The 27878-nt window shown below is 35.8% G+C and overlaps 2 protein-coding genes across 27 annotated transcripts in view; one reads left to right on the top strand and one right to left on the bottom strand.

Annotated features, from left to right (window-relative positions):
* Window positions 1-6807: 6807 nt before the first annotated feature.
* On the bottom strand, window positions 6808-27644 carry LOC127646902 (recombining binding protein suppressor of hairless-like protein). The gene is made up of 12 exons (XM_052130882.1): window positions 27507-27644; window positions 22847-22943; window positions 20590-20706; window positions 19584-19654; window positions 19353-19468; window positions 17033-17207; window positions 15754-15891; window positions 14669-14781; window positions 12418-12558; window positions 12175-12330; window positions 11587-11690; window positions 6808-7279 (listed from the first exon to the last, which is right to left on the bottom strand). The coding sequence occupies exons 1-12, from the start codon at window positions 27538-27540 to the stop codon at window positions 7006-7008; spliced, it is 1536 nt and encodes a 511-aa protein (XP_051986842.1). The 5' UTR covers window positions 27541-27644; the 3' UTR covers window positions 6808-7005.
* The window catches only part of LOC127646900 (matrilin-4-like), a 33661-nt gene continuing 28493 nt past the window's right edge, over window positions 22711-27878 (top strand). For all 26 annotated transcript variants that reach the window (XM_052130881.1, XM_052130878.1, XM_052130880.1 and 23 more), the window contains exon 1: window positions 22711-22881. The gene's annotated coding sequence lies outside the window, so the exon portion shown is untranslated. The remainder of the gene's footprint in view (window positions 22882-27878) is intronic.

Raw genomic sequence — 27878 nt, 5'->3', positions numbered from 1 at the left:
AACATTTAGGAGCCAAGTGGTTGTTTTTGTTTTTGTTGCTCTTTTCCAAATTATAGAATTTCTTGATTTAGATGGATATTCAGAATCAACATTGAAAGGTGAAGAAAAGAAAGAAAGCTGATAACCGATTACTCATCTGTTTTTTTTTTTTTTTAAATCAATACATTTATAAAATGTGTTAAAATGTTTGTAGTCTTTCCTTACTGTGACAAGGCGGCCCAGAAAAAGAGGCTAAAAAAGTCCAAACTGAATGGAATCTGAGATAATCCCAATAATATCCCAGTAATAACCAGAAGAAAAAAAGATTTGGAGCATAACTTGGGTCTTTTAACTATAAACATACCCCTAAAGACACCGGGCATGTCTGTGCTCCCAGGTGCTCTCACAAACCGATAAAGGAAAAAAATTATCTACACTTATTTACAAAGTATCCACCCTTATCCTGAACGTGGAAGTGTTCCACGATTCATAACGGCCTGTTTTCGTTTTCTGATCTCCAGTAATTTCACTAGATTTACAGTTATGCATTTGGCAGACACTTTTATTCAAAGTGACTTTTTTTGTGTTTGTGTGTTTTTTGTGATTGTGTGTTACCTGGGAATCGAACCCATGACCCTGGCATTGCTAGCACCATGCTCTACCAGTGTGTTTACCTGTACTACACTAGTACAGTGTGTGCCAGTGTGTGCCTGAACCTTGGATTTAGGATAGACCTCACCGAAATTACCGGCCAGTTGATATGCAATCTCTGCTCTCACTGATCTCTGCCTGTATCACCTCGGTCTAATGATGGACTACACTATTGAAATGAAATACATAGACTATCAATTAATTGCCAACAAAACCCTTCATCAGCCAACTAACAAGGACAATTGTATATATGTGAACTTCTGCAGTTAATCCAGGATTGACTTCATAGACTTTAGTCATTCATTTTAATGTTCATACAAAATATTTTTTTAAACACTGTCGCTTAACACTTAATTAGTTTAATAATTTTAAACCATGACTTCCACTATACATAAGTAATATTGGCATTATATTCATGTTGTTTAGTCAGAGGCCCCAACTGGCCCCCACAGTGATTCTGGTTTCTCCCAAGGTTATTTCTCTCCATTAACCAACATTTATGGAGTTTTGTGTTCCTTGCCACAGTCGCCTTCGGCTTGCTCACTGGTGTTACAAATACAATAATTATTGAATTAATTTTAAACCCAATTCAAAATCATATTTTATCAAACTACACAATGATGACTCTAAGACATTATAGATATTACAGTTTTATTTTCTGTTAATGCTTGATTTTCTGTAAAGCTGCTTTGAAACGATTTGTGTTGTGAAAGGCTCTTTACAAAGAAAAATGACTTGACTTTACTATTAAATTTGAAAACATTCATAGTGCCGATACTTTACTCTACAGAGTTGGAATGACATGAAGCGATGGCCTAATGTTAGTTACACTGATATCACTAACTACTTTGAGGTATTAAGACAAAAACCGCAAAGTTGAGCCTGAACTATTTTTACTCCAAATAACACTTTAAATGGTTGTTTTTCTCTGTCTGGGTGACGTACATTCATCATGGCATCACCCAGTGGTTGGTCAGACAATCTGTGCAAAAACATATCCATATAATATAATACAAACAAAGTAAACATATCCATATAATATAATACAAACAAAGTAAACATATCCATATAATAAAATGAGCTGTAATTTATCAACAGTAGATCATCAGTGATCACTTGTTTTAAATGCCCGGTATTCCGGTAATCAGGTATTATTAAAACAGTCTTTTTTCTTTTCTCTATACCGTCAATCAAAACCAACATGAAATTAATCAATAAAGGTTATATAAATAGTCTCCCAAACAAAGTTCTCCATTCAAGTCCTTATACAAATTATGCTCTACATTAATCAATGTTTTTATAACATATTGGAATGTTTTAGAACAATTTCATTATTTTCAAGAAAACTCAGTGAAGAATATTTATCTTAAATTACACATTGCCATCATTAATTAGACTGATGCCTGACGAACCAAAAGTACACATTATTTCTTGGTTCAAATTAGACATAACTCGTTTCAAATTGGTCATAAAATGACTCGTGGTTCAGTTTGGGAGTCGGCTGATTCCCTGTATGGTGAATCAAGATTTAAATCCCCTAAATCACTTCTGAGTTTAACAACGCAATATTTGTTCGCAAACTGGACATCATGGCTATGTTTGTTGTACGCGTGCAGTGAGCTTGTCTCAACAAAAAAAGGGTGAACAGCGACACAAGAAACACTGGCTAACTCAAAAGATGATCTCTAGATCTTGACTGTCGCCAATGGCGACTAGATTTTAAATTAGTGTTGTAATTATTATGTTGTATTTTCAACCATTCTGGAGCACTGGTATAGGATATTAAAATGGGTTCTAACGTGGTTCATCCAATCAGAATTTAAAGTCAGAACTATCCGTTTCATGATACATGATATATTGTGTGTGTTCAGAAATGGACAGGAAAAATTCTGGGTGTATTCTGGACAAACATGGCTAATCTTTCAAAACATTCACAATAATAAATGTCTTACAACAGCAAAGATTTTGATATTCATAAGGACACGTTTGATAACTACTGTTGTCTACATTGGCACACTAATTGGCTAACATTTGCCCCTTGAGAATGATGAGTAAAGACATATTTTTCATTATTCTCTCATCCAGTGTCAAAACTCTGCCCAGAATTCTTCCAGGCCCCCTCGGCCCTTAAAAGGCCCTTCTCTGAGCTGTAAACAAGCTGTCAATCCCGGGAGTGATCCTTTCACAGATTGGAGCAGAAGGCAGATTGCGGTGGAATGATGGGAGAGTGGTGATATATTAGACAAAAGACAAGCCAAAATAAATGGACAGAGGTTCCTTTATGCTCAAAGGGAGGAGCTCCCCAAAGAGGTAAAAGAGACTATTGATGCGCCACGTACACATGCCCAAATATTTCCCAGTGTAAGGCACTTTCTATGAATAGGGAACTTTGGTATCGTATTTCTGTTTTTCTTATACAATTAAATTCAAATAATACGAAAAGTACAATTGTTTCTTCTCGACTGTATCTAGCAATTCAAATCATACATCAGATTTTTGTTATGTATTAATCATAATTAATATGTAAGCTTTTGAATTGATAATCAAGTCATTGTAGTAAAAAATATTTTTAATTATTAAGTAATTTTAACAAAACAAAATCGTAGTAGTTATTTGTTTCCATGCTGGTTTTTTTTAGCTGCTTTTTACATTTACATTTATTCTTTTATCTGACGCATTTATCGAAATATATACATTACCGTTCAAAAGTTTGGGGTCACTTGCCTGAAATGTTTCTTGTGATCTTAAAAACCTTTTGATCTAAGGGCGTATCCTTAAATGTTTGAAATTAGTTTTGTAGACAAAAATATAATTGTGCCAACATTTTCATTTATTTAATTACAAAACTTTTTGAAATGGATGACTTGGACTGAATAATTAAGAATGACAGCCACTAAGTGCTCAACATAGATGAGAAATCCTTCAATACTGTTTAAAAAGCATCCCAGGGTGATACCTCAAGAAGTTGGTTGAGAAAATGTCAAGAGTACATGTCTGGAAAATCTAGGCAAAGTGTTGTCACTTTGAAGATGCTAAAATATAACATAGTTTTGATTTATTTTGGATTTTTTACTCACAACATAATTCCCATATTTCCATTTCTATTATTCCATAGTTGTGATGACTTTACTATTATTCTAAAATGTGAAAAATACAATAAAGAATGAGGAAGTGACCCTAAACTTTTAAACGGTAGTGTATATACAGTACACTCATTGAGCGCTTTATTAGGAAAACTATGGTCCTAATAAAGTGCCTGATGTGGTCTTCTGCTGTTGTAGCCCATTTTCCTCAAGGTTCATTCTGAGATGTTATTCTGCTCACTACAATTGAGTTACTGTATCCTTTCTGTCAGCTTGAACCAGTCTGGCCATTCTCCATTGACCTCTTTAATCAACAAAGTGTTTCTGTCCACAAAACTGCCGCTGGATGTTTTTTGTTTTTGGCACCATTCTCAGTAAACTCTAGAGACATGAAAATCCCAGAAGATGAAATACTCAAACCAGCCAGTCTGGCACCAATCATGCCATGCTCAAAATTACTGAGATAATTTTTTTTTCCCATTCTGATGGTTGACGTAAACATTAACTGAAGCTCCTGACCCGTATATGCCTGATTTTATACACTGGACTGCTGCCACACTATTGGCTGATTAGATAATTGCATAAGTGGGTGTACAGTCTTTCCTAACAGTGCTCAGTGAGTGTAAATAATTTAGGAAGAAAGTATAAAATGTATTTGTAGGATTGGGTCAAGTGCACACAAAAGATATGCGTCTTTAGATGTTTCTTGAAATTAGTTAGAGAATCAGTTGCTCGGGTGGAGTTCGAAAGGTCATTCCACCAGAAAGGTATAGTGGAAGTAAAGAGAGAAAGTCAGAGAGAAAGCAATTTTGTGCGTCTTTGAACCGCCGATAGCAAGCTTCTGGAGGGCACATAGGCTGAGTGTACATAGGAGGCAGAGAACCAGTGGCTGTTCTGTAAGTGAGCATCAATGCATTGAATATGATGTGAGCAACCAATGGCAGTCAGTGCAGTTTGATGAAGAGAGGTGTGCATGCAGAGTGAATGGATTGGGCTTGTTGAAAACCAAACACACTGCTGTGTTCTGGATTTATTGCAGAGGTTTGACTGTACATGCAGGAAGTTGTGTCAGAAGACCAAAAGCTTGGACAAGAAGTTGTTTTGCATGCTCAGATAGCAAAAGTCTGATCTTCCTAATGTTGTACAGTGCAAATCTGCATCATCGCGCGGGCTGTCTCTGCGATGTGGTCCGTGAAATTAACTGATCGTCAAACACAACCCCAAGATTCCTGGTAGTCCTGCATGGTGTGATCGTTGACAAGCATTTTGTGCGCAACCCGGTTACTGCAGTATGAAAAATATGTCTCTATTACAAAAAATAGAACAAGCTTTGAAATTGTGACACCCAAAAAGTAAAATTTTTAGGACAGTTTTATTAACTACAAACCTACTTTTCATCTAAAACTAGCAAGTCCCTCCTAAATGATAGAATTTAGGTTAAATGTGCAACCATGCGTCCCATTTTGGTTTATTGTGTTTTTTTTATATAATTTTTTTTTTTTTATTGTATAAATGTTGTCTTTTTAATATCTATTGCTAGCAATTGCCTTTCATAGACCATTTGTTGAAAAAGAAAAACGTAAGCCATTAAGAGAGTTTCATTTCAAGCAGGAAGTCGGTGCTGAAAGATATTTCCTTTTTATGGTATAAAAGTCTATCCTTCCCGTTACATAAGAGAAGGTGTGAAAAACGGAAGCGGATAGAAGAAAAGCTTCGTTCATATCTCTTGTGTCCGAGCGGAACCAATTGATGTGAAAATGAATTCCAGGAGTCTCTTGGCGATGGTGGACACATGATAAAGATTAGTTGATGTGTTGTGCCAGTCCAAACCCTCTCACGCATGTTTGCTTTAGTAATTAAAGGAAACGAGCCAAAGACCTCTAAGACCCCTCAAAAATTGTGTACACTTTCACACTTTTGAACACAATTTATGGGGAATGTTCTAAGCTTTCGACCTTAGAAGATGATCTTGGATGGGGTAACTTGGCTGTATAATAGCTGCTTTGTGTAAAATTGTGTGCAGATTTAGAAGGTTATTGTAGTATCTCTAATGTGGAGAAAATTGAGAAGAGTGGACATTATAACATCAATTACACTTAATTATTACATCATCACTTATTAGATAATAGTAAAGCAAAAAATCTAATTAAGATACAACTATAGTGAACTGCCAGTGAAATTGATGCTTCATACAGTTTAAAGCTGGCATGGTATGGTTAAAGATCATGGTATGTAAATAAGATAAATAGGGGCTTGTGTGAATCATATCATAACTATTATGAAATGAGATGAGTGCCACCTTCCTGTTTAAAGTTCTTTGCCACAAACTGTGTTTTGTTGATAAAGCATTGCTAAGTAGTTGCTAAGCTGTTCTGAGTGATTTTTAGTGCGTAGAGGAAAAATGTATGGGTTTTGAAAGTATTGCTCCATTATGTGACCAAAAGCAAAGCACTTGACGTAATCATCCACTGACCAATGTGAACTTTAGAGAGACGTGTCCAGTTCTTCTTTTTAGAAATCCAATTCATTGTATTCCTGCTCTATTTCAAACCGATCCGGCCAGTCTGATCTCATGAAAATGAAGTGACAGTGAAACTGACTCCTTTTCAAATTAGAAAGATATCTTTGTTTTACCAACAGTAAATCTATTCTGTGGTCAGAATTTCAAAAGCTTTGGCCAGTTAACATCAAGCGACGATGTCACAGGTGGTGTGAATGGGGCTTTAAACCTAAACTGACCAAAAGTGTCATAAAACGCAAATGTGAGATGAAAAATGCAATTGTTGAAGCAGCCACGTCAATTTGTAGTGCTTCTATGGCACATTTGGTGACTTGTGTGCTCTTCAGGACTGTACCCCGTTATTTTGCATCACAAAAGCAATGCTTTATTAGTATTGAGTAATTTGATCACACTCGAACAAGCTGATAAATGTAGTTGGTTATGTAATGCAAACGTTAAATTGTATCGCCTCACAACTCAAGCGCTATTGCAAAAGTCTTTAGATGTTTTAAAATAGCATTGTGTGAGGAACATTTTGAAAAGAAAGTGATTCATGTGAAAGGGAATAAAAATCAATGTTTATTTCACCAGAAAAATGACGCAATACGTAAGTACAATGACCCACTTAAAAATTATTTAGCTAAAATGTAGGTAAAGTAACGTGATACCTATGATACCAGGTTGGAACCGGCTCTTTCCACACTCATTTTGGGCATTCCTGTTCATCAAACGTTCCATCAAGTTTTGGTTGTTAATGTAACTGTACATAATCTGGAATTAATATTTTACCTCTCAGCTCTGCATAAATAGATGAAAGTTCATCCGTGTGAACTCCTGGTGTATCGTGTCTATGAGTGAGTCGGAGTCTGCGGCTCTTTCTGCAGTACCGTTTGATTGAGAGGGGACTCTGTGCTCTGGTGTGAAAGTGAATGAAAAAGAGCTCCTGTAGATAAGGCCGTCCAATCTGATCAAGGATAGGGGCACTGTGATTGGTTGTCTCATCCATTTCCACTCGCCACTCAATATAGACACATCAGGGACGACGCACAGCAGAGACCTGGGCGACCTGACAAAAATACATTATTTTCAAAAAGTGTGTAAAAATGTTTGCAATGTTTGTACACAACAAGCCAGCAATCGTATATGAGTGATTCTTCCATTAGGGGAACTTTCCTGTCCCCTAGGATGATTTTAAGAAACATTTTAAATATTGAAAATTGCCTGAATTTATCTATTATGGGCTTGTTCCCTACTCATTTCAAGATTGGACTACTGTATCGCTCTGTTGGCCGGCTTCCCAACTAGCACGATCAAGCTGCTATAGATGGTCCAGAATGTAATGGTCCAGCTAAAAACACTCTTCGGCAAGCACTCAACCAATCCACACTAATTGCACTTGCTATTTATTGTTTTTAATTGCTTGCTATGTTCCTCATTTGTCAGTCGCTTTGGATAAAAGTAGGGATGTCCCGATATGATACTGGTATCGAAATTGGGTCCGATATTGTGCTCACGTATTCGTACTCATGCTCGTAAAACTGCTCTTATACCAACAAACGACACCATCTGACACACGAAAGTCACTGCATAAACATTCAGTGCACAAATTAAATCTATGATTTGTCCTAGTGTGATTATTAAAAAGCAAAGACTGCAGTTTAATAAAATAACAGTGCACCTGCACACCACATATTTAGTTAATTAAAACGCAGACTTTTTGCAGTTTAAAATCACACTGGGTCACGTATTGACCTGCTCTTCCGGAGGTATGAAGCTGTCATCACAAACTGACATCATTTGGTATCCCGGCAAAATAAAAGCTCCACTTAAATGGACAAAAATTGGACAGAATTCTATTGTTTTAAATTAAAGCACTACATCACATCTGTGGTGCTTGTGCAGCACTTTAATTGACAAAAATAACTTTAATGTTGAATTTTGTGGATCTGTATAAAAGCAATTCATATGATACAAATAATGCATGTTATGCTAACAATAACTGGTAATTGTTCTATTTTCATTTGATTAAAATTTTATTGAATTAATCTATTTAGACACCCTTTGATGATAAAACTGAATTAAAGTGTTGAATATGGAATTTGTGAAAACATTAAAAAATAATTTGTAAAATAAATAAATAAACTGATTTCATGGGATATCCATGCCATGATATCCATGCAGATATGCTTCTTTTAGAAGAGAAATGTTATACAGTGTTGTATTTGAAAACTGCAACATTACAAAAACAATTATAAAACAAACAGGTATCAGCGAGTACTAAAAAGGAAGTATTGCTTTTCACCCATGCAGCCTATAGGGCTTCTGTTTACAGGACATTTGCAAGAAACATGATACTGCATATCATGTTATATTTGAAAGGCCAGTGGCCAAATGCTGAAAGGATTGTAAACATGTAGTGGGCTTCCTGTTTAAATAAAACATGGCATTAGAAAGATTTTGATGGGTTTATAGTTGTGGTTGATGTGAGTTCTTCAGTTGTGGATGCTGATACTGACATCTAGAGAGCATGCTGTATGATCGCTCTTATAATGCTGATATGTAGTAACACCTGAAAATACGCAAAATGTTTTTAAACAGAAGGTGAGAACTATTTCAAACAGACAATGACCTCTTCTGTTAATCAGCCAAAAAGGCAGAGTTATTATTGGCCATTGCCATTAAACTCAAAATGGTAAAATATATAGCGATTAATCCACCCAGTCAATAAAAAGGTCTGCCATTAGTGTGTAATAGCAACACACTTCCAGTGTTGTAGCTGGAAATTTAGAATTTATGATTAAAGCAAATACAAAACAAACAAAAAAAAAGAAATAAGAGAACTACTAATAATATGGGGAAGGTATACACAAAGTACTATTTGTTGAGAAGGACAGTGTGTTTGTAGGGTTATAGTTTGGGAAAGACAAAACATAACTTCCTTCATTAAGAAAGTCACACTGAGCAATATGTGCCAGCATCTAGCAAACTGGTGTTTAATTTATATTTCTGATAGAAATTACACAGATGGTAAATTCACTAAATAGCTCCAGCAGTTGTGTAGTGTTTAGGACTTTACTATGGTTACAATTTCATGCTGTTATTAAATAAACACTCAATAATTAATCTTAAATGTTTACATCTTGTAACTTAAGATGTAGGAAGTTGCACCTAACTGAGTTGCAGTCATCCCCGTTGCAGATCACCCATTGACCTTCCTGTTATCTGATGCTTCACTACAGCCCTAAGAAAATCCCTACAAGGACCTAAGAGAGACCATCATTTAAGTCAAGCCTGCTGAGAGAGGAATGTCACACCATGGCATCCCTGGAGCCTTGGCAAGGTGCTCACAATTAACTAAAATGATTGCACAGGAAATCATGCATGTTTAGTTCAGTATGCATAAAAACTTGGTTCTGTGTCTTGCACTGGAAATGCAGTCACTGTAGTGACCAATAACTATTATTACTTGGCTCTCTGGAATACTTGATTCTGATTGGTCAATCTTAGCATTCTGTGGTCAATTATTTTTGCATAATGACCATTAAACTGTGATTGTTGCAGTGTTTAGGTTGTAGTGTTTAGGTAGGGTTTATGTAGCCTGCTTTGCATTGTGCTTAGCCACGCCCATTACCTGTGGAAAACTTACTGCCACGCATGGCCTCTTGTGTGCTTTAGCTACCTTAAAATTAGAGGAGGATTTTAGAAGAAACATGAACCACTTCTTTCCGCATAGAATTTGGTACTGGAATGAAACATTGTGACTTTGTCAAGACCATCAAAACATACAAAAATATAAATAAAATAAAATATGTATGTAAGTGTTTAAGATAAATAACTATTTAAAACAAAGTGTTCCTTCCATTGTCCTAATGGGTCAATTTTGATCCATATGGGAATAACCAGTTGTGACCTTTCACCTTTTGATTTATAGATGTTTTACGACTTTAAATAGTTTTTTGTACATTTATGAATCAAATTTGACCTAAAATATTTCAATTGTTCTTCAAATTTATCCCCTAGCCTCATACTTCTCTCTAGCTTCCCCACCAGCTTCACTGGGTACTGAATCTTTCTCACAAATTGCTACTTCTCAAACATTTGTGAAAGAGGCATGTACTGTAACTCTAAAATGTACACTGTTGATTTTCAAGCAGAATAAATGAGAAATTATTAAATGCCAAAAGTGATTGTAATAAATGTAAATTGACAGATTCTTGTCCAATGTTTGCCGACGTTTTTAAACTTTTTATTGTTAAAACATTCTTTAAAAATGATGTTACTCTATGAATATTCAATATATATAGTATATCTATATTTTTGAACCCTTATCATTATACACTTTGACAACAATAAAGCAGATTTTTGTTAAGGGGGGGTCTTTAGTACCACTGTATACTAATCAAAAATGTATGCGTTTCGAATGATTTTCAACATGGGTCAAAAATGACCCAAAGGACAAAAGGTGGGTGCAAAAGGTTTGCTTTTAACTTGGGTACCATTGCTCACTAGACTGTATTAACAGCCAAAAGAAAAAATATTATTTTTACAAGAATCCTTGTACAATTTGCTATGATACTTTAGTTGTTCAGTTATCTAAAACAAAATATATTTTTCTTTATAGCCAAGATATTCTTCAGATCCCTCTTTGAGACACTTGTGCTTGTTGTCCTGTGCATTTGGGAAAGCAGCACTATGAAGTCTAGTTTCATTACCTAATCTTGAGTTACACAGGGCCTCCTGTGGTTTATAAGGGGAGGAAGTCATAAACCGAAGAGAGAAGCTTTTAAACAGCTCATTTACAAAGCTCGTCGTATTCTATAGTAACTCATCTAGAGTGAGTCAACTTAATAGAGTTGGGCTAGCATGAAAAGAAGAAAAACTGTGTACTCAAATTTAATTTAAATAAAGGTAAGATCTGATCAATACCCGATGGATTAAGTCCCACCCTAAATTTTATTTTTTTATCGTTGCATATTCTGTTTCACCTGGAAATATGTTACAGAAGTAAAATGAGTTGCAAATTCTGTTTCATGTTGACTTTAAGTACTGCAGTTTTTAACTATGCTTTTTCATTTTTATTTTTTTCAATTTTTTGTGTAAATATGATAAAGAAAATCAATAATAAATTATATAATCTGACAGTTATAGGCCTATATTAAAAAAAAAAAAAAGCTATTACCCTCTTAATTAGCTTCAGTGTACTTTTAGGATCTAGTTAGCTTGAGGTGTAGCTACTTTTTCAAATGGGTAGCTTGTGGGTTAAATATTTTAAATTATGAGCTTATAGCATGGGAAGCCACAGTATCAGTTCAAAGTAGCTTTCTCATAACTGGAAGGAAAAGTACATGGATGTTAGTTATGCTAAATACTAACCTGAACATGGTCTCAGCTTCCATGTTGCCAAACCAGACCTTCAAATGAGGGCTGAAGTTCTCTCCATGAAGCTCCAACATGGCCACATGTCCTCCGCCGTTCAGCTAAATCACAAAACCATAAACCAAAAATGAACACTTGATACTTTTTTAGGTACTAAAATACAAACAAATAAAAAAGGGTGTTCAAACTACAACAATTAGATTGATGATGTCTAATATGCATTCCTACTTGTGTCAAGTGGCAGAACATTTGCCATTGGTCGCTGTCGCTCATATCTTGAAGTCATTTTATGTGTGAACGCCCATTAAGGATTCATAACTTGTAACTTGGACTACATAAAAACCTATAACTCATAAACAATCTGAATGATCTTAAATTAGCACTAATAGAATAAAAAATAATTGCAGTTTCATTGTAGACACTACATAACTCCATGAAAACTTCTCCAGAATTTACTTAAAACGTTGAATTGTTCAAACCACTGAAACTCAGTGGACTCTAACCCATGGAAAATTGTAATAGCAGTTTATTTATCAGAAATGATTCCCTTCAATGGTCTCATTATGTTGGCTTCTAGATTCTTACCTCTAGTCCATTGATAACAGGTGCAGGGCTGATGATGGTTGGCTGACAGGTCAGAGTCTCACTAAAGGTGTACTCCACCACCTCTGTTCCAATGATAGTCCAGCATGAGCCATCATTCAACAAAACTTTATCACCCTCTTTAGGGCATGGAGATGCCTAGACAGAGAGAAATAGATGCTGAGACTTTATTTGCTCAGCAGCATCTTCATCTATATATTCTGAATAGAGGGTGCCTTTGTTAACCTGGTACTGTATGATTTTTTCACTGGAGAGGCAGAGGTACATGTGGTTGCTGTCTTTGAGCTGGAACGCACATTTATGAAGTTGAGAAACGGGCTCATCCACGTCAAGACATGCATGCTGCTTATTCACTTTACGTATTACCTACGAGCAGACAAACCAGAATTATGTACAGCTTTTCAGAGAGCTGACCCTTTCTTTGTTAGCATCATTAAAGAGCTACAGTAACCAACTACATATAGCGAAGCTATTAGCTTTAACTGCGTTTCTCAGTAGCGAGGTGGTTGCTTCGCTAGTTTTAAATCGAGTAGCTATTCAGTAGTGAAGCTATTTTATTCATAAGGTACTGTTGACAAAAGCTAAACCACTACATCACTGTAAGAACCACTGTAAGTCACTTTGGATAAAAGCATCTGCCAAATGCATAAATGTAAATGTAAATGTAAATGTACATCATGCTGTGTACCTGCATTTATTGTCATCAGTTTTGAATTAGAATTAAAGATGTCCGATTCACAAATGAACTGCTCTTTTGAGTTGGTTCACACTATATAGCGAAGTGATTAAATCTAATTGACTTAATATGCTCATGCGTGCGCTGCTAAATTATTTGGACCGACTGACCAACATGGTAATACTTCTAAACAAGGAAAACAAAGAGAACGCTGGTTGCAGAGGATAGTTATCTACAGTTAATGAAAACCAAACCTGCAAATATATCCTGTCGTTTGCCAGTGATGATGAAGGTCTTTATTCAGTTCAACACATATACAGCTTGTTAATGATTACTGCAGGTAAAGCTATTTTCCAAACCAAAAGAGTATCAAAACACTTGCCAAGACGAAAACACATACCATGGCATTACCGTGTTTTTTGGACATTATCACCAGGTTACAACCGTATATGAAAATGGCAATCAGCTAGCGAAGTACCTTGATATTATGGTATTCTTTGAGTACTTTGAGCACCATCTAAATGGAGAATGGTATATAAATATGGTAGTTGTATATCACAGTACCATGGTATAACCATCTGAAACCATTGGATATCACATTGTTATTGCCCAGGTGTGCTCATGCATGCCAAAAATTTGGCCTCTGAACAGAATCTTCCAGTACATACAGTAATACATCAGCAAGACACAGAGTTAAAGGATAAGATGAATAGTACATGCACATATATTTGTTAAACAGTAATGTGCATTGGAAATTATGTTCAAACGAGTATGAGTTTGTATAGATATCATGAATAAATGTAAATTGTAAATTGCAAGTGTATTTTAACATTGTTAATGGTAATTATTGTGATAATTGTTTTAATCTATGTCCTTTTTCTTGTAATGTTGTAAATGTCTATCTCTGTACAGCACTTTTGTCCACTCTTGTGGTGCTGAAAGTGCTTTATAAATTAAGTTTAATTTGATTTTACTTCTGGAACCCTACTGTTGTGCTCCATTTGATTTTCAGATCTGATGTATTAACTAGACCTAGAATTTTTTTTTTTGTTCTCTTTGTTTGAGAAATCTGGTATGCGTAGACATACCAAAAATAGCCATTAAAAAAAAGAAAACAGTTATTCATTGCCCTTCCATCATGCAGCTCTGCACCTGGTTTCATACAACTGGCCCCCCACAGTGCCTGTTTGTTCAGCACAATACGCCTGACTGTTTCGCCCTCCTCCAAGACAGAACAGCAGAACTATCAAAAATCCTTGTGCATTATGGTCTTTAAAAGGAAAACACAAATTTTAAAACCAAATTAAACTAGTCAGCAATTTCAAACAACTAAAACAACATTGTGAAGGTCTATTCTATAAGTGTATGTTTGCTAGTCTGCTACATGTGGTATTTAAACATCGCTCCTTTGCATTTTAATTAAGTGCTTTATCAGCAAATTGTGACGCAGGTTGGTAGCACATTGACTTCCAAAAAACACCACTAGAATGGAAATTTGCCACTGAATAGGCTTTAGTAACATAAGTGAATAAAATGTAGTTTAAAAAAAATACACAGAGCATGCCGATTCTATCAAAACACTATTATGTTTAAGTTTTACACTTTTTTTGCATGCAATGCCAGAACCCACGTCTCTGAGGTTTTGACCCAAGTCAAAAGAGCACTCCTAGGTCTCCTAGATATTTTGGTTTCTAGATATATCCAGAGTCACTATGTAATTCTGTGGTATTTCTTTTTCTTTTTAAAAGTGCTTTATAAACTTTCTGTAATAGAAACATCTGAATTGGTGTATCTACATACCATTGGTGGCAATGCAACTCCTGTATCAGTGCATACCAGCTGAACCACACAGCCGTAACAAAGGTAGCTGTCACGCACAGTGTATTCACTGAGATCAGCCTGCATCTCCTCCACTAAAAAGACAACAGAGCTAATATTAGGCACTGGAACTGTAGGCGTTGAGACAGAAAAATAGACTTTTACCCCTTGAATACCCTTCTCACACTTCCCAGGATATGGCCTTGGGCACTGTGGGTAAACCCATTTATCATCCATTTATACCAGCTGTGGAACACATGTTGCAGACATTTACAATAGGACCTTGTAGAATTTCTAGTTTTTGGGGGGAAATGCCGACGTAAGTACTCGGGATTGTTGACACGTTTTTCTCTCAAATGTGGTGCTGCATGAAACATGGCTAAAAGCGTTTGTGAGTATTTATTTGCACTAGACGTCCAAGATGGAGTGTGAACACTATTTGGCCTGTTGTCTTCAGACTTGTATGGGTCTCTTGTATTTATTTAGCTACTGTGGTAACCAGTTCATTGTAGAGTCAATGCAGCTGAGTGATGTGGATCCTACACTGGGGTCTGACCCTAGCTGTAACTTTGGGGTTTGGATATACATTGGGGAACCCAGGTTAATCCAACTACTTAACTCTAACTACAGCAAAAGGGGTTTCCCCTGTGTCATAAGTGTGGTTGATTTTTTTCAGTTAGAAGTTAATTTTAACTGAATATTGCATTGTTAATCTTAGCAGTGCATTAAAGACCATGATTTATTTGGTAAGATAATTAATTTGGCAAATTAATTAATAATAAAAATAATCTGCTTGTCTGTCTGTTTATCTGTCTTTCATTCTGTCTTGTGTGTGTGTGTGTGTGTGTGTGTGTGTGTGTGTGTGTGTGTGTGTGTGTGTGTGTGTGTGTGTGTGTGTCTGTCTATCTTCTATCATCTATGTCTGTCTGTCTATCTACCTCTCTATCTGTCTGTCTGTCAACACTTTAAGAATTTCTTCTCTTCAAAGATCATTTTTTTAGGTTGAGTTATTTGTATGAGGGTGTGAGTGTATGATAAAGAGGGAAAGAGTGAGATGTATTTCAAACCTAAAGTGACAGTGAAGGATGTCCATTGTCTTGCGCTGGCAACAAATGCGCCATCTTCCACCGACAGGTAACGCGTACTGACCGTCTGTGACCGTAAGCGGTTAAACAATGACACTTTTGAGCCAGAGGAAATACACACTGCAAAACAAACACACTTTTTAGAAACATGCAAGAGAATCCAAAGGAGCAACAGAACTTTTACAAAAACATTAGGGAAGCAAACTATGTCAAATAAAAGGACAAAAGAAACACCACTAATAATTTAAGCATCTGACATCTTTGCATGTTTGTTTGTATACATATTCAGACAAACAAGAAGACAGTAAACACAAATGGCTGTTATACTGTGACTAAAACCATCCTCTTCTTTTTCTAGAACTTTGCCTCATTATCTCTTGCTTCCACAAGTTAGTGAGAAATTCGACGTCATTTGACTGTGGCTCTCAGATGTCAAACAGTTACAGCTCCTCTTTCTTCCCCTTTAGGATCTCTGTGTGGATCTAATGGTCAATGTCAACAGAAGTTGCCCTCTCAGTGTGTGCTTTAGGATCAAAAGGTTAGAGATCAAATGTCTGACTCCTGTGGTAATGGCTGCTGGGTGACACCATTTAGGCGCTCGACCCTTCTTTAAATACTTAAATACATGCAAACATGGCAACACAAACATACAAGAGCTCGGTTTCTATACCGGTTAAACCTTTTATGTTATGGCCCTTAGTTAGGGTAGAGAGCATGTGTTTAATTTGACATAAATGTATAGATGCACAGTCCATTAAGTGGGTTGTACTGTTGAGTACCTTTATTGTTTAGTCAAGAAAGCATTGAAATTACTGTACGTCTTTCAAGAAAATTTCCATTGGTCAAAAAACATGGGTTTTGAAAAGCAGACGTGACCCTAAGACCTTAAAGACCTACTGAAATTGCTTGAGAAGTGCAGTTCTTTTTCCTCTGTTGACTTATTTTCTATTGAAACAGGAAATTGGGTATATCGATTGGCTCATCCAATTTTTAGTAACCAATGAAAAGTTGATTATTTAAACTTTTAGGAATACACTAACATATAGATGACCTCAAAACTAAATCATATAGACAAAAAGCCACAAAACACCCCAAATATTGATTCCATGAAGTCTTTCATACAACATATTGAATGTACTGTAGGTCTATCCCTCACAGCTCTGTTTACATTTGCATGAAATTTATTATGATATCTCTCCCCTTACTAAGGTCAAATGACCTCTTTATGAGTGCAGACATTCAAAATTACACAAAGACTCACAGTCAGCATTTTTCATGGACTGCCTCTTCTGTGATGGTTTAGAGATGACTTTAATGAGTCTGCTTTGAAACGTGCCAATTTCTTGTCCACCGCTGTGAAACAGGTGGAGCAGCAGCCGGAAATGCTTTCGTTTGTCCGTATCTGAGATGTACAAGGTCTTAGCGCAAGCAAACATCTGAAAGAAACAAATAAAGGAACAAACAAATTCCTTAACCCTTGTGTTGTGTTTGTTTGTGCGAACACCTTTTGTGTTCACAGTCAAAACTTACTGGCCCAGTAAGATTAGATCTTTTGTCAACTTAATTTTAGTAATTATGTACAATAAAATAAAATAAATTATATATATATTCTTAAACCCTGGTTGCCCCGGCCTTTCTGTGTGGAGTTTGCATGTTCTCCCTGTGTCTGCGTGGGTTCTCTCCGGTTACTCCGGCTTCCTCCCACCATCCAAAAGACATGCAGGCTAGGTTAATTGGTGTCTCCAAAAAAATTGCCCTAGGTGTGGATGTGGAGGTGAGTGTGAGTGTATGTCTGTCTATGTGTGGCCCTGCGATGGACTGGCGTTCTGTCCAGGGTGTCCCCCGCCTTTCGCCCACTGTTAGCTGGGATAGGCTCCAGCCCTCCGCGACCCTGTACACAGGATAAGCGGTTGACGATGGATGGATGGATGGATGGATATATATTCTTGAGCTTTTACTGGGCTAGTAGGGAGCACTCCCTGCAGATTTGTTTTAAACAATAATAATAATGTAAAAAATTCATAACCACTTGCTTGATCTAAATAAAATTGTGTTTTTAAAGCTTAGAATTTGAAATAAAAGGTGTGTTTTTAAAGCTTAGAATCTGGACTTTACAATAGAGCTGATCCTACAAATTCTTAAATAATGCTTTTTAATTTGCTGACAAATGAGAGCTGTTTAGTTTTTTTATATTTCTGTATTTTGCAGTCTAATCCATTTATTTCCAATGGCCGGTAATTTTTGACCGGAAGCACGCATCAGGTGTAACAAAGTGAAATAAAATGTAAAGAAAATGGTGAAAAGCTTTTTTGTTTTCAGATACCATATGTGAACAAAGTCAAGGAATTTTATTCCAATTGTATTAAGTAAAAATACTTAAGCTGTCTGGGTCAAAATGGAACACAACATAAGGGTTCAAGGGGTCATATAATGCCATTTTTGTACATGTTAATATGAATCTTTAGGGTCTAAATGAAAACTTTGTAATATACTTTTATTAAAAATTCTCATTAGTATTTTAAGAAAACACTAATTTTACCTGCTCAGAAACAGCTCTGTTTTCAGCACGCCGTTTCAGTGCATATGACTTTAAATGATAATGAGCTTTGGTCACCCCGCCCCTCCGTTAGGGTTAGCGATTTGCAAAGATTAATATAAAGGTTAATAAAACGTTACACTTACTTCTTCTGGAGGTGCAGAGGGAATATAAATAGTTGGTACCGAATCTTTTTCAGCAGCAGCTTCTTAGCAAAACCAGCTTTATACTGACCCTCGTTTATAAAGCAGTCTGGTGAAAAATGATTCGCGCAAACATGAACGCATTGACGTTGCTCGTGGGGAATATTCCCATCGTAAACAAAACTCAGCCACTGCGTCTTCAGCGGTTCAGATTTAGGAACATCAAAATGACTGCTGTGTTCGTTATTACACCGAAGAACAGAACACCACAATCGCTTATAGGCGCCATTCTGCTCCAGTGTATCAACAATGATGAAGGACTATGATTGACAGCTCGCTCACGAGCGAGGGCGGGTCTGTGTTGAAACACTGCTGTCAATCAACAATCCTGGGAGGGGCGTCCGACCGTGTGAAGTCACACGGTCGAACGGCTCGATTTGAGGCAGGGGAAAATATATAAGGAGATTAAAACAAAAACACTGGATGGATTTTTATCATAATAGGATGGTTGTGTACAGGCACAGCCAACACACATTTCAGTACAATCAACTTGAAAAAGTGCATGTACCATTATATGACCCCTTTAAGAGAAATAATAATAGTAACAAATTGTTGGAATTTGACATTTAATCTTACTGTTGTCATGGAGAACAAAATGAGGTATTAAAGTGATCTCATGTGGGGTTTTTCTTTTCTTTTTATTGGTAGGAAGGGAAAAACAGTTAAAGTCCATATTCGTCATGTTCTCCCAACTGTCATCCTTATGTAAACCTGGTTGTAATCCAGGTAGAGTAAACATAATAGTCCCTTTTCAGGTCTATCTGCACACACAGCAGTCATGTTCACTCATAAACCTGTCAGGCCCTCTTTTCTTTGATCAATGTACTTTGGCAATATCTCACCTTCTTGTCTGTTTGCTCCTCAAAGCTCAGCTTGAAACTGTCTGTCTGCGGATCAGTGGAGCTGTCCAGACCCATGTACCCAAACAGACGACAACTGGACTCACCAACACCTGATGCTGGATAAAAAAAAATTTGAAAAATGCATCCCTTACAAGCTCTTCATATGTTACCTATGACTGTTTACTTTCACACTTTGGTAAGAATGACAATAGTCTCTCACAGGTCACTGACCTTTAAGTTGCTCCTGTCTGAGTTTCCATCCATGCCCACTGAGATACACACAAGGAGGCGGACAGAAAAACCTGAGAATGCACACAAAAAGACAACAGATTCTGCTTATAAAATGATTTGATGAGTGATAATGGAACTCCATACCAAACTGGCCAGATGGAAAATCCAGCTAAAACTAGCTTAAAGTGAAAACTTTAAACATGGTAGTTATTTTCTAGTTTTTAGCTTTACTAATTGGTTTAGGTAGCTAAACCACTAGCTATCAGGGCAGCTATTGACCTGGTAGACCCTGATAAAGCAGGTTAGATCTAGGAGACCACCTTGGACCAGGAACAAACGTTCTGCAATGTTTCACCAACTGGCTTACAACACCATCTCAATAAAGCCCAAAGTAAACCTCAGTTTTGGCAACTTTTGCCATTGGGCCGTTGCTTTTGCGAAGAATTCAAGAAGATGACGTAATCACCGGTGAACAACTGGGGAGTCTGAAGGACTATTAAGACATCTTTATGGGTCTAAACTCCTGAAGAGAAATAGTTTGGTATCTAATAGCTGTCATGTGTCAAACCACCTGTGAATGTATACTTTGGGCTTAAGCTGGTAAACCAACAGGCCCTTGTCCTGTTGATAGTCTAAAAGCTGGTCGACCACCTAAACCATTGTGAACCAGCTAATGACCAGCTTGGAAAAGCTAGAAATAAATGTCATGCTCCACAGCTACCTTAAGCTTGTTTTAGATTTTCTAGTATAATGTATTTATGTTCATTTTTGCTGGGAATATCCAGGATTTCTGAAAGTGTTCACTTACTTCAAATCTTGATTAAACACTTGGATTGGCCATTTCAGATGGCCAAAAGAAAGACTGTGTTCAATACTTATTTGAATAGAGAGGTTGTGATGTCTTGGGCATGCCTTTATCTTAATATTAAAGGGTAGATTCGAAAATGGAATTGTGAAAGTGGATCAGGGCTGCATAAGTCGTTTAAATTGTTTAAATCGTTCTCACCTTTTTTCATTGCCGTAGGACTTCTGAGCAACTTTGGCATGCAAGATGATCACTGACTGGTCAGGCCTCAAGGAATCTCTGGTTACTCTTGGCAACAGAGAGCAATTTTGTTCCTCCCTATACTTACAATATAGAAAAGTATTTATTTTAAGCATTTAGCATCACTAAAATACTCCAAATCGCAAATCATTTGTAAATAAAAATGCATTCAAAGTCAATTTACCCATTTAAATAAACGAATAATGAATTTTTCCAATGTCCTATAATGAAACAGTTCCTTTCTATTTGCAATGTAATTTATATATTGATATATCTTTAGACAGTGGAGGCATAAACAGCTTTTTTTGACAGCCCTTGTCTGTGGTGGCAGTGACTGTTTAGCCCAAGATGGACCACTTCTATTAAATGAATGGAAGAAATTGGAACTCCCAATATGGCGGATGTAGAAAAGAATGTCCTGCCTCACAGGTAAAAGAGCCAATCAGCTTTCAGATGCATGCATCGCCTAGTCAATTCAAGAATGTGCATGTGCATTAGTTGAACCAGCCTGAAAAATAGGGTTTTTAAGTGTGATCTGGGCTAAAGAAGCACAATTTATGAGACCATTTTTGACAGGTTTAACTGCTGATTAGAAATATGTTCTTTTATCGTAATCTTGATCAATATTTTTGGAGATTTTGGTCTTTACCAATTCAAGTAGCTGGCCTGCAGCATTCCAAAGATGGCCACAGATTGGACAGACATTACTTGAAATGGAATTTGGTGGTAGTCCTACTGCATTTTGCTGATTCAGGAATGGATATGAGTAACAAATAATAGTTGTATACTGTTTACTGAATCAAATATCAGTCATGTCATGGGTGGTTTGACAGTGTAGACAGTGACATTTACTTTAAGACATGAAATAACTTTCAACATCTAAATTATTCTTCTAGAAAAATTAATTCCACCATTTATAAAGATAAACATTGTTTTGTATAACTAAAGAAATATTAAAAAGATGTGTCCTTTTGCATTGTGCAGGAGCCTGTTTCGAAAAAGAAGAAAGCGTTTACACTCTTGGAAAATGTATCCCAACTGAATATATTTTTCATGATTGCAATATTGATGCCAGTTGCAAGGAGGGGAATGTTGAGTGGAATTGTTTGATTCTATTAAATCTTATGATTCACTTTTTATTAATTATTTTTGATCCATTATGTTTTAAAATCAAAGATAAAAATGGTGAACACCCCCCTTTTTTATTTTTGAGATATGTTGTCCAAATATATAGTGCAATGCAGTTCTCTGGGAATTCTAATTCCTTTGATTAGGACCTTAAGGATCTGAATGTGGTTTTTGCTGACAGAGTAAAGTACTTTAAGTGAAATCTCACATAATTCCCCAGGCTTATGATGTTTCAGTACATCTGCCTTGGTTTTTATTGTGGTATTCCCAGGAGGATGCAGGGGTCAAAGAGCAGTAAGGATGTTATTACCCTATATGTAGAGCACATTAGGATGGAGGTGAAACTTGACTAATATTTTACACTTTTTTAATAATTGTGCACTGTTTAAAATATTTTAAACACTGCTAATGGGTTGCAGACAGTGCTTTGCATTGTGGCATGCATCATCTGAAGTTATTATAAACAACAATTGCTAACTCTTGCATAATTATAATGCATGCAGTTCTTATGACATCATTATAATCGAAAAGCTACATGGATTAAATATTTGCACTTTCAACCTGTAACCTGAAAAACACAGAAGAAATGGTGGCCAGTTACATATCCTCAGAATATACACTTTCTATTATTGAAATAGATATTTATATATTACATATTTATATGAACTTAAAGGCTTGATGTTGAATAAAACAAGTTCGTGTGCATTATATAAAATTATAATGTATTTAAAACATTAAATATCTCTAACAAGTGTTTGTGCATGCTAAACCGCAAGAAATTTCTGTGGGCTCACAGAAAGAAAGCGTTAATGTTCTCTCTTCTGTACTGTAACCCCCCAAAGAAACCCTGCCTGCTCTTCCAATTTTGGACGGGGGTGGGCTCTACATTTTAAACGTGCTTCCTAAATGTAATACCTGCCCAATGTCTAGACTATTCACTCTATCCCTGTATAAGAGCAGTTACTACTCGCCTGAAGGAACTGGTTCATTCGTTTTAAGATTTATTGAACCATTAGCGGGACATTTTTATTTTTTTGCAAATAGGTTAGGGCCGGATACCATTGTCAAATTCCGCAGAAGAGATTTTTACCTGTCCCATCCCGGTAAGCGCGTGACTGTTGTGAGGTGAGTGAAGCTCGTGTCTGGTGTGTACAGGTGAGACGCGTCTGAGTCCACAATGGGCAACCCTGGAGAATTAAGAAATAAAAAGTTACTTGATATTGAATTGTTTTACTGAGTTGGAAATGCAACAAGACAACAGAAATTGTTGGAGTTTTCAACATACAAATAACGGACCCTATTTAGCAAATAAATAAATAAAATAATCACAAGAATAATTAGACTTATCTTAAAAATAAAAGAGATATATGCTTTCTTGATTTTGACCAAGTTACAAATAGGCTATATATATATGTTTTTTATATATATATATAACTTCTACTGCCTTAACTTCGGATGTTATCAGCTTTGGTCAGATATTTTGCGTGTGAGCAGCATTATTTTCGCGCCATTTCTTTCCATTATTCCCCTCAGGATAGGCTATAGCCTAGCTATTTCGGCAATTTTAAAATGTAAAAAAGAAAATACTGTAAATTACATTTCATTTAAATGTCAAAATCACGGCATCATAATTTGCCTACTCAAATATTGTAAAAACAATCTTAATTCCTGTCTTTACTATTACGTTTCCAAATGCGTTTGATGTGGCAGGCACCCTATACAAGCATTCTTATATGGAAAATTGCTCCTTCAGTTTACAGGCCTTTCTCAAGTCTTTGTAAAAATGCCAAACCTTCATTAAATATTAGCTTTTATTGCTGTCTACAGACTTGCTCCCTTCCAGTTGCTTCCTCTTCTACCTGTAGTAGACTGTTATAAGGGGCCGTTTATACCGTACACGTTTTTGCATCCATCTGTAAGTTTATAATTGTTTTCCTATGCAAACATACGTTTTTGAGCATTGCACCGTTTCCCGCTCTTTTTTCAGCATGAAGGCGGTTTTACACTGGATGCAGTGGGCGGCATGCTTTCCTTGCTATCTTGGCAACACACTCTCATGGCGAAATTGTCAGGATTCATACCACTTTTCTAAATTTGGTTAATTCGTATGATATCGTGGGACTGCACTCCTTTGAATCCCTACGACTTTCACTACAGCCAGTGGCGGCTAAACATCGTTTCCATCAAATATGCGACAATTACTTGCTTCTGTCACACACACAACAGCTCATATCCTGTTTACACACTCTACTGATTGGTTAAGTTTCAAGATAAGGGATTTGGGTAAGGGCATAATGTTAATAAGTATGTCCTTAACACACAGTGCGCGGAAATCAATCTTTCGCATTAGACATCTGGGAAGTCGTACGAGTTTATGCGAACAACAACGTGCAAGACCATACGAGATAGCCAACTCGTAAATTATGTACGAATTTTCATGAGATCGGATCGGGTTGGATCTTGCCGCCTCTCGTTTTCCATTCACACTAGAAGCGGTGCGAAACGTGCCATTAGAAGTGTAATAATGCCAACTCCTGCTTCGGCTCAATTACTGCGTCTATTACTATATTGTATTCGTTTTCATGTAAGTGATTGCACTTAAATCAAATGGCTCTTATTTTTTCATAAAAGGTGTTATAACTATAAATATTGTAATAAGCAATTTTTACTTTAATGTAAAATTATAATATCAAGGTTAAACAATGTAATTGTAATTATTGATGGCGTCTTGCCATCTGTCTCCACATTTGATGAATTCCGCATTTTTTAATGACGGGGAAAAAGACTGCATTACTTTAAATTTCTATTGCCAAATTGATATAGTATAAATAACATCACATCAATCATTAAAATGGGAGGGCTACAAATGAATATTCAAAATCCCAAAAGTAACGTTATATAGCTCAAGAAATTCAGCAACCGCGAGTATATTCTTCTCCATTTTGTGATTACATAAAAGTAAAATGTAATTTGATTGGTTGTGAATAAATTCAGCTCTGATTGGTCAGTGACAAGCGGCTGGCATGGAGAGATAAAATATTTGTATCTTGCTTTCTTATTTTATTTCTATATTTTCTTTTTGTGCAAAAACTTGTTTGGTGTGAACAGCCCCTAAGAATTCCAGTGCTTCAGACATCACATCTGCACGAGCGAGGGACGTGACAAAACAAGACGCGATGCTCAAATTGTAATCAATAGTGCAGGCGTGGGACCGCGTTGATTTGAACACGTTCGTATTATTTTATATGGCATATTTTATATTGTTTAACTTTTCTGATTTTTTAAAGGTGCAGAATGAGTACACGGTGCATACCGTGCAGTATGCAAGTATGCAAGTATTCTGTTCCAAACACAGCCATGGTGTAAGTCTGAAAAAGAGCTGAATTGACTGAATACCTAGATTAACAACTTGCCTATCTAGACAGCATTCTTGGGCATCATACATTGCTGTCTAGGTAGGCTGCTCCCTAGATTTTAAAACACAGCCATTGTTACATGCTTTAGGTGTACAGTGGTTGGCTGGAGGCAGAACTGCTATTAGTAGCAAAGCGTCACATCTGCTTTCAATCTGACTTTAGCAAGAAGCTGCTGTTACTTAATCTAACTCTGCTCAGCAGCTGTCAGTCAAGCCCGTGCCAAAGAAACCAAGCTTGTCATTTTCCTCCATACGCCCTCCTCCTCTAATACTCTTGTCTTCACTGTAACTCACTCACAGGGGGGTTTTTCTTTTGGTCTGTCTGTGCCCCGTGTCAAGCTGAGAGAAATGTTTACACTGCTACCCTATGGAGATCCCTAGGCTAGATGGATGTGGGATGCTTTAACAGTCTTCTAAAGATATACACAGCACACTGGGGTTCCTCTCACCATTTCTCTCTCCATGGTGGTGGTGTTTGACAGGAGGCTATGTTTTGCTTGATTTAGGTTCCTCGTCGTTCTTACACCATCTATCTCATACGTTTATACCTTCCCTCTTCCATATGCTATTTAGAATTATCATTATCACTTTTGGGTATCCTCTCTTGGGTACTGTCTCAAATTTACTATTTCTTTATTTATTCTTTCTCTCACACGTTCGATCATTATTGTACATTGTTGATCTCTACACTTTTTCCAAAATGTTCACATTTCTAAAGCTTAGAGGGTGAATCTTCCAAAAAGGATGTGGTAATATTTCACTATGAAATCAAAAACAATTACGTTTTCTTAAAGTAAATGAAGCCTGATTTTAGGACCATTTATATTTTTCTCATTATTATTTATTTATATTATTTACATTATTTTATGACAACTAAGTAAACCTTTGTAATGTCAAAATATCTCATTCTTATTACTGTAATGCAATTACTGTCAATGTTAAATTTGTTAATACATCATATTAGTATTTGTTGTACTGACTTTAACTTATGCTAATGTAAATGTAAACATCCTATTACAGTCATTTTTACTGTAATACAGTAAAAAAATATAATACTGTATATGTAATACAGTATACATTTATTTCATGTATTATAAATGCATTATTATGAGAACGTATTATTTTAACATCAAATAAAATAAATAAAATTAAGTCTATTTTTTGGACCATTAAGATTTCATTTCATTATTTGTTTTTATGACAACTTTTGAAATGCCAAAATATCTCATTGTTTTTAATGAAATTACAATTTAATGTTAAATTTGTTAATAAATCATATTAGTATTTGTTGAACTGCCTTTTTTTTTTTTTTATTAATTTATTTTTGGCACTCATACAACTCAAATTGTCCAGACAGAAAACATTATCAGAATATTTTGGTGAAAAAGGGAAAGGCTGAAGCTAATGCTTATTATACCTTCCCTATTCTGTGTAAAGGTACTATTAAATAGTCACCTTGCTCATTAATTTATGTATTGTTAAAAGGATTGTAAATGCGGATAATAAAATAAGATCACAAGATTGTATACTTTTAAGGTGAATAGGGAAGGTATAATAAGCATTGGCTTCAGCCTTTCCCTTTTTCGGCTAAATGTTCTGATACAGTATATGTAATGCAGTTAAAATGCATTATATGTATTAAAAAATTAAAATATACGAATATATTATATTCCTAAAATTACCAAAAAAATTTTTTTGGTTTAAATTGCTAATAAATCATGGTAGCATTTGCTGTTCTGCCATTTATGCTGATTTAAAAAAAGAAAAAATCTGTAAAAACAGTAATTTTACAGTAATAGAATAAAAAGTTTTGTGAGATAATGTAATAAGGCAAAATAAGTTGACACCATTATAAAGTTAAATAAATAAATAAATTATATTTATTTTATATATATATATAATTATATATATATATATAATTTATTTATTTATTTAACTTTATAATGGTGTCAACTTATTTTGCTTTATTATAGTATTTTTAACGGTATTACTCTATATATATATATATATATATATATATTGTAATACCGTTAAAAATACTGTACTACACTAACGAGAATCAAAAGAGTTACAAAATATTTTAAATAAAATATATTTACAGTAATGAGAACGAGAGTTTTATTGTATTACAGTAATGAGAATTTGGGGGGTAACATTTGCCTAATTGTCATGAAAATGATCACAATGCTAAAAAACCTTAATGTCCTACAACAGGCTCCATTTTCATTATAAAATATTTTTTATTATTTTATTTTAGTTAAATGTGACCTGATTTCATGAGATGCACCCCAGAATATAGAATGCCCACCATTGTTACCAAACAACACTCACTCACCTGTTTCTCTGTCTTCTTTCATTTGCTCCTGCATTTTTTCTCAAATGTACACCAGCTGCTTTGAAATCTTCAAAAAGTCCTTTACAGTACCACACAGTCCTCTAGAGCTCATTCCACCTCGTTTTATCTTCTTGTCTCTTTTCGCAACATGACTCTGTTGTAAGACCGTCTCTTCACCTCCTGTTCCAATAGCTGTTATCAGCCTCATAGCAGTATTTGTAAAACCATATGCATATTTGTTTTTAAAGATAGTCACCTGTACCCAGGTGCCAAATTCTCATGCCTCCCTACACGCTGCAAGTCGTTCCTGACGCAAAGCCGCATAGAATTAGGCGTAAAGTCCAAATAGAAATGAGTGCTTGGAACATTTGA

The sequence above is a fragment of the Xyrauchen texanus genome, chromosome 7 (assembly GCF_025860055.1).
Source record: "Xyrauchen texanus isolate HMW12.3.18 chromosome 7, RBS_HiC_50CHRs, whole genome shotgun sequence".
Lineage (NCBI taxonomy): Eukaryota > Metazoa > Chordata > Actinopteri > Cypriniformes > Catostomidae > Xyrauchen > Xyrauchen texanus.
This window is presented reverse-complemented; position numbering and strand designations above follow the sequence as displayed.